Source organism: Pteropus medius, unplaced genomic scaffold (genome assembly GCF_902729225.1).
Source record: "Pteropus medius unplaced genomic scaffold, Ma_sr-lr_union100, whole genome shotgun sequence".
NCBI lineage: Eukaryota > Metazoa > Chordata > Mammalia > Chiroptera > Pteropodidae > Pteropus > Pteropus medius.
In genome coordinates, this window is record NW_024349799.1 from 7,796,934 (window position 1) to 7,814,072 (window position 17,139).

Sequence of the window (17,139 nt, forward strand, 5' to 3'; positions counted from 1 at the left end):
AATATCCAATAATCTCATATTTAGGAAGCTCTAATACTATAACAGCAGTTCTCGAACATTTCACTAGGTGACTTTTCTAAAGGGTCTTTATGATCCCCATATCAAAAATAATGTGTCTGTCACTAGAGGCCCATGTATAATTATTCTATTCTGGGAAAAAAGTTCTGTTTCTGACATCCTTTATCTTTAACTTGCACTGTACTCTGAGAAAGCCTTTTTCCTAGTGTTCAGCTGGGACAGGATGAGGACAGAGGGTAAAGTCTGGAGGATATGTAGACTGGCTAAACAGGAAAGGTTAGATATGGGAGTATGCTAGGTGTTTGAAAAGGGTTTATCTAGAATGTTGGAGATAAGAGATATTTGAAAGACTTTACAAAGATACTTTCTTTCCTTCTTTTTTTTTCTTAGTATTCCCATTCAAATTTGTCACCTGATGTTTTTCTCTTCCTATTCTGAGAACAATTGTAGTAGAGCATCTACATTGTGCAGAAACTGTATTAATAAATACTTTTTATACATATATATAATTTCATTTAACACTCAATAGTCCTACATATGATAGGTATTATTAGTACCCAGTTTATAGGAAATAATGGCTTAGAACACCTAAATAACTTGCTCAAGGTCCATCTCCACCATATTAACATTTCTTATATCTTATTCTTAACTTTTAAAGGCTTTAAGTCCTTCTATAAGAAAATTCTATTCAGTGTAAGATACAAGGCCCTATAGTTGGCTCAAAATAAAAATAGCTTTATTGTTCTCTTTGTTAATGAGAGGCAAGGCATGCTAATTATAAAAAAATTTAGATAATATAACAGGATGTAATACTACTATTTTTTAAAAGTCAAAATCATCCATTTTCTACCACTTGGAGATAACCAGTTCATGCTTTGATATACTAGAAACCATAAATTGTTAAGCAATTTAATGATATATTGTGGATATCATCTCATATTATGACACAGATATATATTTTATAAATTTATATATAATACAATTGTTTATATGCTTATTATTAATATATCAATGTTAATGGTTGTCTGATGTTTCTACAGTCCATAATTGGTTTAACCACTAACTTATTGATAAACATATAGGTTATTAATAATTTGGAAAATATTATAATAAAATGATGACTATCCTTATGCTACTGTCCAATTATATCCTCAAAATATGTTCCTAGAAATAAAACTATTGGGTTAAAGGGTATGCACATTTTCAAAGATTGAACCACTTCAGAGTCTAACTAGCAATATGGGTGCCAAACTGCCTACACTCTCGTTTGTATTAGGTATCACCAATCTTTTAAGTTTTGCCAGTCCTATAAGAGAAAAAGAAATCCAAATTTACTATTGATTTAGTTTGCATCTCTGATTAACACTGATATTAAATCTCTTTTCGTATGTTTATTATTACTCTTTAATTCTTTTGTGGACTATCTATTCACGTTCTGTTCATTTTCCATTGAAGGTTGCCTTTTTCTCATATTAAAGTAGAAATTCTTTGCTGTTAATGTTTTTCTAGGCTGTTTGTCTTTAAATTTTTCGCTTTTTTATTTGCTAAATAGAAATTTTCATCTTCATATAGTCAAATCTAACTTTTCTGTAGTTTAGTGGCCCTAGATGCAGAAAAAAGTTACTTTAATTGCTGACCTATAACACACACACACACACACACACACACACACACACACACACACACACACAGTCTGCAAAGGTATTGCTGTTGCCAACCACCAAACAGTTCAGAGTTTGATATTGTTACCATTCTCACCATCTCTTAATCTGTCAGTTTTGCCTGTTCCCTTCCAATCTCAGAGTATGAAGCCCTCTCTTTATGTTAATAACCAACTCTTCTAACGCTCCTTTTCCATAATCTTTTAAATTTTAAAAACATTTAGCATTTTAAACTGGATTATAGTCATGATTGCACAATGGTATGAATTTACTAAAACTCATAGAACTGTATACTTTTAAAAGGGTAACTTTATGGTACATAAATTTTACTCAATAAAGCTATTAAAATAATTAATACAAAGTTTAGAAAAAATGAAAAAGGAAAAATCATCCAAAATACTAATTCCTTAATTCAATACCACTGGTATTGTAATCCTTTTGAGTTTTTTTTTTTCAATTACATTTGATATTCAAATTTATATTAGTTTCAGGTGTACAGCATAGTGGTTAGACATTTATAAATTTATGAAGTGACCCGCCTGATAAGTCTAGTACCCACCTGGCACCATACACAGTTATTACAATATTATTGACTATATTCACTATGCTGTACTTTACATCCCCAAGACTATTTTGTAACTACCAATTTGTACTTCTTAATCCTTGCACCTTTGTCAACCAGTCCCCAAATCCCTCTCCCATCTGGCAACTATCAGTTTGTTTTCTGTATCTTTGAGTCTGTTTTGTTTGTTCATTTATTTTCTTCTTTAGGTTCCATATACAAGTAAAATCGTATAGTATTTGTCATTCTCTGTCTGACTTATTTCACTTAGAATAACACCTTCTAGGTTAATCCATGTTGTCACAAATGGTTAGATTTCGTTCTTTATGGCAGAGTAATATTTCATTGTACATAAAGCTACTAAAATAATATAATACAAAGTTTAGAAAAAATGAAAAAGGAAAAATCCTTATCCAGTTGTCTGTTGATGGGCACTTAGGTTGCTTCCACATTTTGGCTATTGAAAATAACGCTGCAATGAACATACGGTGTATATATGTATCTTTTCAAATTAGTGTTTTGGATTTCTTCGGATAAATACCTAAAAGCAAGAATTACTTGGTTGTAAGGTAGTTCAATTTTTTATTTTCTGAGGAACCTCCATACGGTTTTCCATAGTGAGCACACCAATTTGCAATCTCACCAATAGTGCATGAGGGTTCTCTTTTCTCAATATCCTCACCAACATTTGTTTGTTGATTTATTGATGATAGCCATTCTGATAGGGGTTAGGTGATATCTCCTTGTGGTTTTAATTTGCATTTCTCTGATGATTACTGATGTTGAGCAACTTTTCATATGATATGTCTATTGGCTATGCCCTCTTGGGAGAAGTGTCTATTCATGTTCTCTGTCCTTGTTTGCTTGTTTTGGTGTTGAGTTGTATCGGTTTTCTTTATAAAATTTGGAAAGTAACCCCTTATCAGATGTATCATTGGTAAATATCTTCTCCCATTCAGTAGGATGTCTTTTCATTTTGTTGGTTTCCTTTGCTGTACAAAAACTGTTTAGTTTGATGTACTCCCACTTGTTTATTTTTAATTGTTTCCCTTGCTCAAGGAGGTGTATCAGAAAAAAATATTACGTCCTTGAGCATTCTTATAAACAGTGTTTAGAAATCTCTATCTATCTGGTAGACTCCTTGCCTCCATTTTCTTCAGTCCTTTTCCGGTGTTTTCTCCTGTTCTTTCATTTGGGACATGCTTCTTTTTCTCCTCATTTTGGCTCTCTTTTTCTATGTATTAGATATATCTGCTACATCTCTCAGTCTTGGCAAGGTGGCCTTATGTAGTAGGTGTCCTGTGAGGCCCAGTAACACAGTCTCTCTGATCACTTGAGCTGGGTGCTCCAAGAGTGTCCCTTGTTTGGGCTATGTGTGTTCTCCTGTTGTAGCTGAGCCTTAACTGCTGTTGGCATGTCAGTAGGTGGGACCGATCCTCAGGCTGACTGACTGTGAGGACTGGTCATGACCACAGAGGATGAGCTACTGTGCAGCGCTGACCCCATGGAGCAAGATTCGCCCCAGAGGGCCTGGTGTTTGCTGAGACAACCTTTTGGGTATGTAGCTCGTGGGGCTAATCACATGGTGCTCTGCTGTGGTCTCAAGCCAGCCACTGGGTGTGTTGGTTTGGGGGCCTCTTGAGAGGAATACTGGTGTAGACCAAGATCAGCCACTGCCTGTGACCTGCCCGGGGCGACCTGGTAAGAGCTACAAAGCAACCCGTGGTTGGTAGCTGTCTGTGCTGGATGCAGAGTCAAGTGGGAGAGGCCAAGCTGCTAATCAAGGCCAGCTGCCACCAGTATCTGCCGTGAGGCAGCTAAGCAAAAGGCATAGGGCACCCTGAGGGCTGTCACTGCCTGCCAGTACTTGATTAGTACGCAAGTTGAGTAAAGCGGGGGTCTCAGGAAGCCACCAGGATGGGGCAAGTGGTATTTACCAGGTTAATGCAGATTCAGATTTAGTACCAGTGCTGAGCCTGGGGTTGCTCAGCAAAAGAGATAATAAATGTCTATTGTTTTAAGCTGCTACATTTGTGGTAATATTGTTACAAGTAATATATAAATAATATAGCAATTTATCAGAATGTATTCTCAGACCAATAAATGTTATTCCACAAATATTTTTTAATGGCTGCATGGTATTTTATAGACTTTGTGTAGTACATTTTACTTAACTAATCCACTAATGTTGGACACTTGAGTTACTCCTAGTGTCTCATTATATTAACAACAAATATCCTTGTATGAATATCTTTGCCCCATTCCTGATTTTTGTTCCTCAGAATACCAAAAAACAGAATTTCTTAGTTAACAGATATGCATATTTTGTCCATTTGTGCTCTTGATCCCATCCCTTTCCATCTCCTCTAGGTCCCTTTCCCCATTTTGGCTCCTCTCTCTCAGACTGTAAACATTTTCAAGTCTCTTTTATTCCAAAAATTCAAATCTTTCCTTGACAGTGATTTCTCTTTAGTTACTGCCTTTCTTCTTCTCTTCTCAACCAAATTCTAAAAAAAACTTGTCCACATTTGCTATCTCCATGTCATTTCCCATTCATTCCTTAAAATCCTATATTAGTCTGCATACTCATATTGTGCCTCTTAAACTATTCTTGCAAAGGTTACCAATGATTTCTTAATTGCTAAACAGTTTCCTACTTCTGTTTTATTAAATGGTGACACATTTGACCCTTCCTTATTGAAATTTTCTTTTCTCTTTTGCTTCTTCTCAGTATTGTTCATGGGCCTATCTTCCTGAATCTATCCCTAAATTCTAGTCTTCTATAAAATTTCATCCTTAGCATTTTCTATCTGTTCTTTCAGGGGATAGTGTCAACTACTACACATTTGCTGATAATGTACATTCTTAATCTCCAGCTTTTTTATTTCTAAATTCTGGAAGAAAATATCCAATTTTTTGTAGAATTTATAGGCTCTGCTTATATCAGTATTCCAAATCTAATCTGTCCCCTCAAAATCTTGCTCTTCTTGCTATATTATCTATTATTTTGCCCTAATTGATGATACTAGTGTCTACCTAATCAACCAAATCAGAAACCCAATAGTAATTATTAACTCTTGGTTCAATCACCCAATTTTCCTCTTAAATTTCTCTAAACCAACCCCTTCTTCTCTATGTTCAGTCTCCTCATATCCTCTAGTATTGCCTTCCACAAATGGATCTTTCAAGATGTTATCTGAATCATCCATCTTATTACTCATGTTTTTAAAAATGTATCTACCATTTAGAGATACACGCTGAAATATTTACAAATAATATAATATCTAGGATTTACTTTAGAAATTGTGTATGAGTGAGGGAGGAGATAAAAGTACAGATGAAAAAAAACTAGCCATGCATTGATAATTGTTGATGCTGGATGACAGGAAGATGGAAAAAAGTGCCAGTTAAAACTTACTCCTTTCTAACTTCATTTCTTGAAGTCTATGTTCTTGAGAATGAAAAACAAGGCCCTCTTTGACAAATACTGGATCATATTTTTTACTTTAACAAGCCACCTATAATTTCCAGAAAACTACTGTGTCACATCTTCAAACATTTGCATATACTGGTCTTTCTGCCTGGAACACTTTTGTCTTCCCTCTAATTGCTTCACTAATTCTTACTCAGTCTTGGCTAGGCATGTATAACATCTTCACAAAGCTTTCTCTTAACCCTGTACCCAAGAGCAGGGGGCAGAGTTATGATGTCTCATCTCTGCGTTCTCGTAGTACCTTGTGCATATTTCTATTATCGCACTGACCTCATTGTATTGAAATTATTTGTTTCCTAGAGCAAGATCACACCTTTTTCAACTGTAGGCCTCCATGTTCATTGAGTGAATGAATAAATGAACTAATAGGAGCACCATGAAGAAACAGACAAAGAAAAATTAATCATGCAAGCAATAAAGTAATAGAAGTAATAAAAGTAAACATTTAGTAAGGCAATTTCATCTTTACAACTACTCAGTGAACTAGACATTATGATCTTCCTTTTACATATATGAAAATTGTGGCTAAGGGTTGTTAAAATGTCAATATAAATGATTTCACATCGTAACATCTACTTTGCAATAAATTGGTGCCTTCTCCATTTCTAAATAACATGATAACCCTTATTCCTTACAAATCGTCTTTACATCATTGTCTCAATATAGAGAGAACATATACAGACCAAAATAGGTTTTAAAAGGTAGTTCTTTAAAGAACTAATGTTATCTGTGGGCATTCTATCTTTGAGATTATACTTTAGTCATAAAAAATATGGAGAGGAAAGACTGGCCACAGCAGTCTTTATCTACAACTCAGATGCAGGACCATCTGAGTAGAGAGAACATACAGAAGAGCTGCAGAGTGAAACTCACCTGGCCCCTAAGAGGCCTCTCCTTCAGGAAGAAAGGAAAAAAAGAATCTTAAACCTAAGATGCTCTAAACTTCAATGTAACTCACAGGAAAATAGTATTTCCTTCCAAACCTTTCCACTTATACATGCTAAAGTATGGGGTTTAGCAAATACTTGACATTGAAAAGGCATACACTTGAAAACCCAAATCAACACTTTGGTTAAATTTCTACCATTTTTACTTAGACAGGAGTCTGTGCTGAGGTTAAATATAGCACAATTACTTGTATATGCCTATTATTGACATTTTTTAAAAGAGATATTCTTTTAAAAGGTTTCATTGGAAATTCTTGAGTTTGGGAATCCCCGTAAATTACCATTCTCCTACTTAAAGGCTGTGCTATTCAATGTTTTATTCTCAAGAGTAATGCTAATAACTCACCTGCATTGGCTTTAAGGTCTTCAGGTGTGACCATGACAACAAATCGGATTGCACGCTCATTTCTAAACATCTCATAAGACCACCGACGGATAGATCGCATGCATTTCACTGCTGCAATGCCATTGTTGGCAATAAGAACCTGGAGGAGTGGGGGCGTGAGGATTAGAGAGAAAAGTAGACAAAGCAAGCAATGATGGAGGAAAAGAGATGAGACAATTTTTGTAGATCTTTCTCTGAAAAGCCAGATTTTCAATAAGAATTTATATTGCTGGTCTAGGCAGTTAGGAACCAGCTCCCATGTGAGCAAGAGATATTTTTTAAATGGTAGCTAAGGAAATACTTTAATACGTGCCAGTTAAAACTCCTTTCTAACTTCATTTCTTGAAGGGAAAAAAACCACAGTTACTCAAATCTTGTGAGTTTGTGAATTATTCTACCATACCAATTACTAGAGAACAGAAGAAGATGAACTTCAGAGCGATGATATATTATCAAATGAGGAATGGAGGAAGATCAAAAGTGCAGTTTCATGCAGTATTCTCTGCTATAGTAAAACAAGGCACAGAACCCTGAATTTGTATAGGAACCCTGGCACCAACTACCACCTCTCTCCAAAATGCTAAATCCCAAATGCCTTAGAATTGTAGAGGCTGCCTCAGAACAAATAGTCATAAGAAAGAAAAAGAGTAGAAGAATCAACGGTCCTGAGACTTCTCTATAAACAAACTTTTCATCTCCTTAACTGTCTTGTAATCATGGCCCCCAGGATAACATAGAATAGTTGGAAGACTAACAGAAAGACATCGCTGAAGCAATACTTTTAGGAATGGGAATATAGGTTCCCACCCTTTAATCTTTTAATTACTGCAAACTATTTCAACCAAGTCATCCTCTCAGCTCTGTCATGGGTTAGACAAAAGTGACACCTAACTATTCATGTGGTATATTCCCTCTAAACATCTCAAATACTTAGCAGAAGCCAGTAGGTCAGTGTATCAAACTGTTTAAGCTTTCCCTCCTAAAATTCTCTATACCCCCAGCTCTAAATCCAGTGCTATGACATACTACCTCCTGACCACCACTCCACAAGCTAATCAGTTTCTCATACCCTCCCAAATCAGTGTGGGCTAACCTTATAAAACCCACAAGATCTTTTAAAAAGAACATTATGAGTATCGCTTCAACTTCTTAATTAGCTGTGACTAAATTATCAGTGCTTAATACATATTACAGGAAATAGTTAAATTATTTGATAGGATGCTAGGGAGTCAGAAAGGATAATTTTCATAAAGTTGCAAGCTCTCTGAACATCTAAGTATCAGTTTTGAGCAAATGTAGACAACAAACCAAGGCATTATATCTCATGTACTTTGGAAAAAACTTATTAAAGTTATAACTTACCTTCTCAATCACTTTATTCCCCCCAAAACGAGTAACGAATTCTGCTGGAGAAGCTACAGTGAAATCTCGCTGTGAGTCTATTTTCTTTCGGTCTCGACCTTGCTTTACTAGGTGCAAGCCAGACATGCTGGGCCTATAAAAATAGAGAAACCATGAAAGTCTATCAGTAGAATTTCTTCACACCATCTATCTCCCCTGGAGACCTGCTTTTTACTGCCATCCTTATAACAGCACTTCTGACTGCGCCCTTGTGAAGACTAAATGCTGGCAGACCACAAATTTTTTAAACAAAAGAGAGGGGAGAAATGACCTTTCATATGAAAATTTAAGGAAAAAAAGTGTTCCTGAATATTAAAAACTAATATTAAAGTTTACCAACAGAGACCAGTTTTCAGGGAGGGAGTAAAGGGATGGAGAAGATATAAACCTAGAAACAATAAAGAGCTGCCTGAGTATAAGATTAAAAAAAAAAAAAAAGAAAAAGGCAGTCTATATTGATAAAATTAAGCTAGGAAAGGAATTCATCACAAGATTTAATCTTGAGTTTAGAAACTATGGATCTCAAAATCTTCACCTCTCACCTACATTTCTCCAGAAACTATTAGAGAATGTTGCCTTCCAAAAAAATGGAGTAAACCAAGAAAAAGGAAGACAAGGGATACAAGAAACAGAGGATCCAACACAAAAAGAAGAGAGTTCCCTGGAGTCTAGATGACTGTTCAAATTGGAAGACAGACTGCTCCACAAGGGATGCATTCTTAGAATAAACGCACATATCACCTGCTGTATTTAACCACAGAAAAACAAAATACATGCATGTTTTTCTTTATTTACATATGTTGTTTTACACATATAAAACAATAAAACAATGTTATAATGTTTGGTATATATACACATATAAATCATTTTGATTATATATGTAGATATACATATTGGTTGCTTTTTACTTATTTGACTCTCAGTGGAAATTTTGCTTGGTTTTCCCCCAAAAGGGTAGAAGTTAAGTGAAAAGGAAAGGATGACTGCTCTAAAGACTAATTTTGCCAACTCGGTATCTTCCGTTTTCTGTTTGTGCCAAAGTCCAGCTTAATTTTCATGTAATTTTTTTTCAAAAAAAGAAAAAAATCCTCAAGATTACAAAAATAAGCAAACAAAAAAGATAAGAGAGTGACCTTTTGCTTGATTTGCTATCAAGCAAATCATTCCGGGCTTTTATGCCAATCCTCTGATGGATAAGGCACAGACCTGCAAGAGGCCTGAAGGAGGCCAAGAAGGTCTGATTCATTTCTTCCTCAGCCTGAGTTCTAACAGCAGGAAGGAAGACCCCAAAGTAAGAAAGCCTGGCACCTTTAACAACTCCAATTTGGCTGCCCACTGTCACAAGACAGGAAAACTGCAGCAGAGCCATATTCTAAAAAAAAGTTTTCCACAAAACCACCTCTCACAGGGATGCTACAAACTATGAATAATTGGTATCTTCCTTCACAATCGTTAAAGAGACTTCACTCTTGAAACGAGCCAAATCCAGCGAGCAAATCTAGCACAGACTGAGTGAGATCCCTTAATGAAAATAGCAGAGAAAGATCTGCACAGGGGTTCTTGTTTGCAACGTAGCTACAATATCACACATGGGCTCAGGTATCTTTGGTTCAAATTCTGAATGTAAAATAAGGGTTGAGAAATCCAGGATTGAATATGAGAGGTTTTCTTCATTTCCTTAAAAAAAGATAGTTTTTTAGGTACAAAAAAAAATTATCAAATCTAATTTCCCATCAATTCTGGGGCTTTGCTGCAATGTCTTACTGTTTTTTAAGCATATATATTGCTCAATATGGCACTTTAAAACTTACCTTTGAAGCATGTAATATCTCATCTCCTTATTTCCCTCTGCAGAACTCTCCATACCACAATGGCAGAGGAATGGAAGTTTGTCTTCAGATTTCAGCATTGTAAACATAAGCCACAGCTCGTCCTCTTATTGCAGGTGCTTAAAACCCAGGAGGACAAGAGAGACTGTGTCTTCTGCCTAATTCTTGGCCCTGCATCAGCCACACCACAGTATTCCTGATGGCCTCAAACTACAGTCTTTTTGTCTACTTTGTCCCCAATTTCCATATTTCTCCACCTTTCCTCCTTTTTGTATTCCCTCCCTACATTTGGCTCATATATACTATTAGCTGATTTCCCAGGGGGACTGAGAGGAAAGGGAGAGAAATATAAAAGTTTGTATAACTAGAAAACAGATTGTAGCAACTCTGCATTAGCCGCAGCAAATATGTTTTAACAACAGTCACTTTCTTCTGATGGTCACTAGAGAAAAGTTCCACAGTCTCTCCCAGCTGCCAGGAGCACATGACAGGGAAGGCAAAAAAAAGATGGAGTTTACAGGGACAACTAAGCCAAGAAAATAATGGGGTCATGAAATCCAGAGGGAGAAAGACAGTACAGCCTAAGTAGGTAATTTCTGAGAACTAATCAAAACAAATAATACTGATTATCAGACGGTAAGGGGGAGGGGTGGAAAGCAGGTCAAACAGTAAAGAAAACAGTTAGAAAGGACAAAACAGGGCACTAATAAGGAACTGTATAAGGTAGATGCGACGATTCTAATTTTTAGGCCAGAATAGTGATATATACAAAAAAAAACTTTTTAAAAACAAAAAAATCTAAGATTTTATTCACTAAAACTTGAGAATAAGAATAGAGTTGGTACAAATGGGACACAAAGAAGATGTCAAAATTTGAAAAGGGGCCCAGACAAATATTTTAGACACAGAGGTCTAATTCATTTTAAGCAGGAAAGGAAAATCCTGCCTAGAAAGGCTACTAGGAAACATCTATTGTTATGAAAGCAAATTTGCCAGACATATCACTTAAATAAATGGTGGATGAATATTATACAATAACATAGTCCTGTTTTGCTTTTAATTAATTAGATGCTCATGATATTGCTGTCTTGTAATGAAAGAAAAGACTCTAACAGCTAGAATCTACCAGTCACATCAAACATCACCTATCCACCATAGAAAAATTCCCACCAAAATTCTGAATAGAAATAGTTAATAGTCTGATACTAGTTATGCTGAGAACCTATTAATCTTCCAGAAAAACCCTCCGAAACAAAAGTACACAAAAGTCTTGGAGCACAAATAGAAGATAAATAATGAAATAGGAGATAAAATGATTAAAATAAACTTTGATCTTAGGACATTCAGGTAATCCCAGTTGAAAAGACTTAATCAGGCCACTCAAATGACCACCAGCCATAATAGAAAATGGAAGTCCTAGGTTGTTTTCTCATCTGTAGCACTTTGCACCATTCCTTTTATACTATGCCAATGTCTGATAAAGTTAGTCAAGTTTACTTTTTCTTTAAAGAACCAAGCTGACACATAGGCAGGCTCTCTTCTATCTGTCTCTTCAGAGTAACGTCTCAAAATAGAGCACCGAGGCCTTTGTTTAGAACAACTACATTGACCACAAATGTAGAAGGAGCTCAATTGTACACACGTCTAAGTGTCTCCAGATGTAGGCAGCTGCAAAAAAGAATCACTCTCTGCTTTTATTATATAAGTTGAACATTCAAAATCCAAATAAATCATTGATTATAGAATAAAGCAGGCTATTTTGCACTCAATTGTATCAGAAAAACGAGCCAAAGAGGCACATTCAGTCATCAAGTTTGTGTTTTCTTTCACCAAAGAGATCTTTCTAAAACAACTTAAACACTAAGACAGCACACCCAGATCCAAAAACAGAATTAGAATTTCTAATCTTTTATAGATGCTGCTTACAATCCTTCTGTATTAGAACACAAGAAATAAAAAGCCATATTCATTCATTCCTCCAAATTCAAAGTATCCTCATTTTCTACCATGAATAGAGTGTCAAAAATAGACACATACCTGACACAAAATCCAACTAGAAGCCCACAATGATCCCAGCATTGTAACATGCCAAGCACCAAGGATGACGTAGCAGTTTATCTGTCAGACGATGATGCATTAGCTGGCTTGATTGCAATGCAGTCTGAGTTATACTGCAGCACACTGTGAGAGACTGTTTCACACTGGGGCTCTTCCAAGCAGAGAAAGCTTGAATCAAGGATGTACCTCTTTTGAAAAATCATCTGAATACACACACACACACACACACACACACACACACACACACACACACGTGTGTGTGTATATCAAGGTTCAGAAATGAACTCTAAATTCTGTTCCACTGATGTATATGCCTATCCTTGCAGCAATTCCACATGGCCTTGATTATGGTTTTATGGTAGGTTTTGAAATCAGGGAGTATAAGTCTTCCAACTTTGTTCTCCTTTTCTAAAATTGTTTTGACTATTCTAGGTCCTTTGGGTTTCCATGTAAATTTTAGGATCAGCTTACCAAATTCTAGAAAATTCTAGAAAGAAAAAAAAGCCTGCTGATTTTGATATGGACTGAATTTATAGATCAATTTAAGGAAAATCACCATCTTGACAATACTGAGTCTTCCCATCTCTGAATGTAGACTGTTTCTCCATTTATTTAGATCTTTAATTTCTTCCAGCAATGTTCTATAACTCTTATTGGACAAGTCTTACACTTTTTTGGTTAAATTTACTCGTAAGTATTTTATACTTTTTGGTGCCACTGTGAATGAAATTATTTTAATTTCATTTTTGCTTGTTCATTGTTAGCTAGTGTACAGAAATACAACTGATTTTTGTATACAGATATTATAGTCTGTGATATTTTTCATGGGTATATAACTAGAAGTGGAATTGATGGATCATATGGTAAATGCTCAATTTTATAAAAAATTTCCAAATTATTTTCCAGAGTGGCTGTGTCATTTTACATTCCCACCAACTATGTACAAGTGATCCAATTTCTCCACATTCTTGCATACATATGGTGTTGTCACTAGTTTTTACTTCAGGCACTCTGATAAGTGTAATAATATCTCATTGTTTTAATTTGCATTTCCCTAAAGCTAATAATGTTAAACATCCTTTCACATCCTTACTTGCCATCTGTATATCTTCTTTGGTGATATTTGCTTCTTTTATTTCTCTCCTTATTGAGAATTTTGCTTATTGAGTGTTGTCCTAGCTTAAAAAAAATTCTTTAAACATGTTTCCTTTGGTTCTCTGACCACATTTATGATAGCTACTTTGAAGGCTTTATCTGCTAAATCCAGCATTTAGGGACACTTCGAGACAATTTCTATTGACTTTTTTCCCCTAAATATGAATCAGGCTTTTCTATTTCTTTTCATCTTTCATGATGTTTTGGTGAAAACTTAACATATTAAATAATTTATTGTAGCAACTCTGGATTCTGATTTCTTTTACCCATGAAAATTGTTGTTACTATTGTTTGCTTGTTTCTTTCTTTCTTGGCTTAACAACTTGCCTGGGCTAAATTTGCGAAATCTGCTGTCCCCAAAGTGTGCAGCCACTACTACCTCAGTTCATTTTCTTTTTATTGCTTGTTTCTATGTTCAAACCTGCTTTCTAAGGAGTTACCTCTATGTCTGCACTTAGATGTCAACCAATGATTAAGCAGGGGTTAAACTCAAACACTTTTAGTCAGAAAAGCATTTGTATTCTGTTCATGTGTCTGTATGTGAGGTAGGGTAGCACATTCAAAGTTGAAGGACATTTTCAAGTCTGCCCTGGCTTTTACTTTTTCTTGGGCCTTCTCATCTATTCTGTGCATGCACGTAGCCTTAGCCAGCAATGTGCTTGCCCCAACCACAAACACACCTCAGTCTATTAGAGCTGTTGGCCCAACCCTCCTCTCAGTTGCCCAAGATGGTCACTTCCACTGATGATACCACGAACTATACTTGTTCTTGTATTTTGGTTTTTGGTGGACAAATGCGCTCATTTCTTTTGGGAGAGGACTTGCTTATTGATAGAGTATGTATATGTTTAACTTTAAAAGATACTGGTAAATAGTTTTCTAAAGTGGTGTGCCAAATTATATTCCCACCAGCAATGTATAAGAGTTCCATGTTCCCCACATCTTTGCTAATATTTGTATCATCAGTCTTTTAACTTTAGCCTTTTTGGTTGAGGTGGTATTTAATTCACTGTGATTTTAATTTGCAAATCCTTGATGACCAACAGTATTGAACACCTTCTTATATACTTATTTGCCATTTGAATATCTTCTTTTGTGAAGTTTAAGTCTTTTCCCCATATTTCTATTGGGTTGAAATGTCTTTATAAAATGTTGAAGTATCTTTTTCTTATTGATTTATAAGTCTCTGGTAGTTAAGATATTGTAATAGTCCCCTTTCAGCAACTGATAGAACAAGTAGGCAAAAAATAGTCAAGGATACATAAGAATAACACAATTGAAAAACTTGACTTAACTCTGACATATACAGAATTCTATAACCAACAACTGCAAAATACACATTCTTAGCAAATGTTTACAAAACTTTACCAAAGTAGACCATATGCTAGGCCATAAAGTATCATTTTTGACAAAGACATTAAAATATATCCAAGTGATTTTAACACATATCCAAATGTCTTGAAATTAATAACTACACTTCTAAATGATTTATGGGTCAAAAAAAATCACAGTGGAGGTGGGCAAAATGAGTAAAGGTGGTCAAAAGACACAATCTTTCTAGTTATATGATAAATAAGTCCTGGGGATGTAATGCACAGAATGATGACTACAGTTAACAATACTATATTGTGTATTTAAAGTTGCTAAGATAGTAGATCGTAAAAGTTCTCATCAAAAGAAAAAGATTGTAACTGTGTGTTATGAATATTAACTTATTGTGATAATCATTTTGCAATATAGACATATATCAAATCATTAGGTTGTACACCTAAAACTAATACAATGTTATATGTTAATTATAGCTCAGTAAAAAAATAAATCAGTGAAAATATGAAAATATTTTAAACTGAATGATGATGAAAGAAACATAGGTATCAAAGAAGGATTTTAATAAAAATGGGAGTTATAAGAGCTTGTCTGAATGCCAACAGGAATGATTTAGTAGAAAAAGAGATATTTAAAACGTACAAAAGAAGAGGATGACAGAAAAAGGGGAGGACCTTAAGAAGTCTTTATAACAAGAAGGAAAAATGCGACTATGAGTATGGACACAAGAAAGTTTGAAATTAGATGTTGGAAAGAAGAATTTCTGGCTTGATAGTTTCTATTTTCTCAATGAAATATGAGGCAAAATTATGAACTGAAAGAGTATCTGGAAGGAGCAGGGACTATTAGCTTAAGGGAGACTGCTGGCTTAAGAACAATGAAGAATGAAATTGTTGTGGAAAATGGAAGGCCAAACTACTAGAAGAGAAAAACAAAATAGGAGAAAAACAAGAAAAGTTTCACGGCACAGGCAGTATTTGAGAAAGACCCTAAAAAGTGATGACCTCAAAGGGTGAATGGAATTTCAATAGTCAGGGGAAAGACACGCCAATAAGGAAACATGGAAACATTGTGGGGGGAGGGGAATCTTACTATCCCCCTCAGGTAACTGTTCTATTTTCTTCTTTGCCATCAATTTCTTAAGAGTAACATACTGTTGAATTCCTACTCCTTCACCATTTATTCACTTCTAATTTCTTGCCATCTACTAAAACTATTTGCTCAAAGATCCTCCTATTCACTAGCTTCAGTGTTTTTTCTCAGTCTTTTATTTCTCACATCTCTATTCAACACTATATGTCCCATCTTCTACCTTAAAATTATCTTTTCCTTGGTTTTCTTGGTTCTTCTTCTACCTCACTGATAATTTTCTGTCTCCTTTATTTTCCGCCCCCTTCCACCTAAAGATAAATATTTCCCTAAATTACATTTCCCTTTTACCTAGTCTTCCTCATCATGATCTAATCTATTTGCACAACTTTAACTTCAATGCAACAAACATTTATTAAACATATACTGTATGCCAGACATTGTTCTAAACTCTGAGAAAGTGGTTCTCAGGCAAGGTTTCATATCAGACTCGTTTGAAGAGTATGAGATTGAAGATTCCTGGGCTCCATGACCAGAGACTGTATTTTAATCAGTTTGAGATAGGCTCAGGAATCCATAGTTCTTTAAAACTTCACAAATGTTTCTGTTGTACAGCCACACCTAATTATTGTTTTCTATTTTATATGTGTCTTAGTAGGACATACTTAATGATCTGACCTCTATCTCAGCAGCCTCTTCTTCTACTGTACTAGCTATCCTGTCTGGATCCCTTACGTTCCAGTAATACTCAGTGAGTTATAATTGCCTGAACATGCTAGATGATTCACAGTCTGATAACTTTCCACATATTGTCAACCTCACCATCTCCACCATTCCTACTATACACACCTATTTTTGTTAACGGGTCTGTTTCCTGTTCATCCTTCAAAACCCAGTTCAAACATCTCTGAGATATTATTGGGCTCCTAACATTTCATCAAGCCCACCATAATAATGACTAGAACTGTCATAAGTATCAGAAATAATATTAAGTACTGGCACAATATTTGGCTAGATACTAATATATTATATGAGTAACAGCGACCCAATGAAGTAGTGCTGTGAAATGATCAAGCTTATCTTTCAGAAAGATCCCAATGGCCACGTGGAGCTTATACTGAAGGTGGAAAGAGATTGGAGAAGAGCTAAAATGCTATTGCCGTAATCCAGACAAGACATAAGAGCAAAAACAATGGCAATAGCATTGGAAAGAAG

General features: G+C 35.3%; 1 protein-coding gene across 1 annotated transcript in view; it reads right to left on the minus strand.

Moving 5' to 3' along the window:
* Positions 1-17,139, minus strand: part of ACACA (acetyl-CoA carboxylase alpha) — a 244,652-nt gene that overhangs the window by 168,008 nt on the left and 59,505 nt on the right. Inside the window, exons 4-5 of the mRNA XM_039886513.1 lie at positions 8,429-8,561; positions 7,028-7,166 (exon numbers count right to left, since the gene is read on the minus strand). Coding sequence (XP_039742447.1) covers positions 7,028-7,166; positions 8,429-8,561 — 272 coding nt within the window. The remainder of the gene's footprint in view (positions 1-7,027; positions 7,167-8,428; positions 8,562-17,139) is intronic.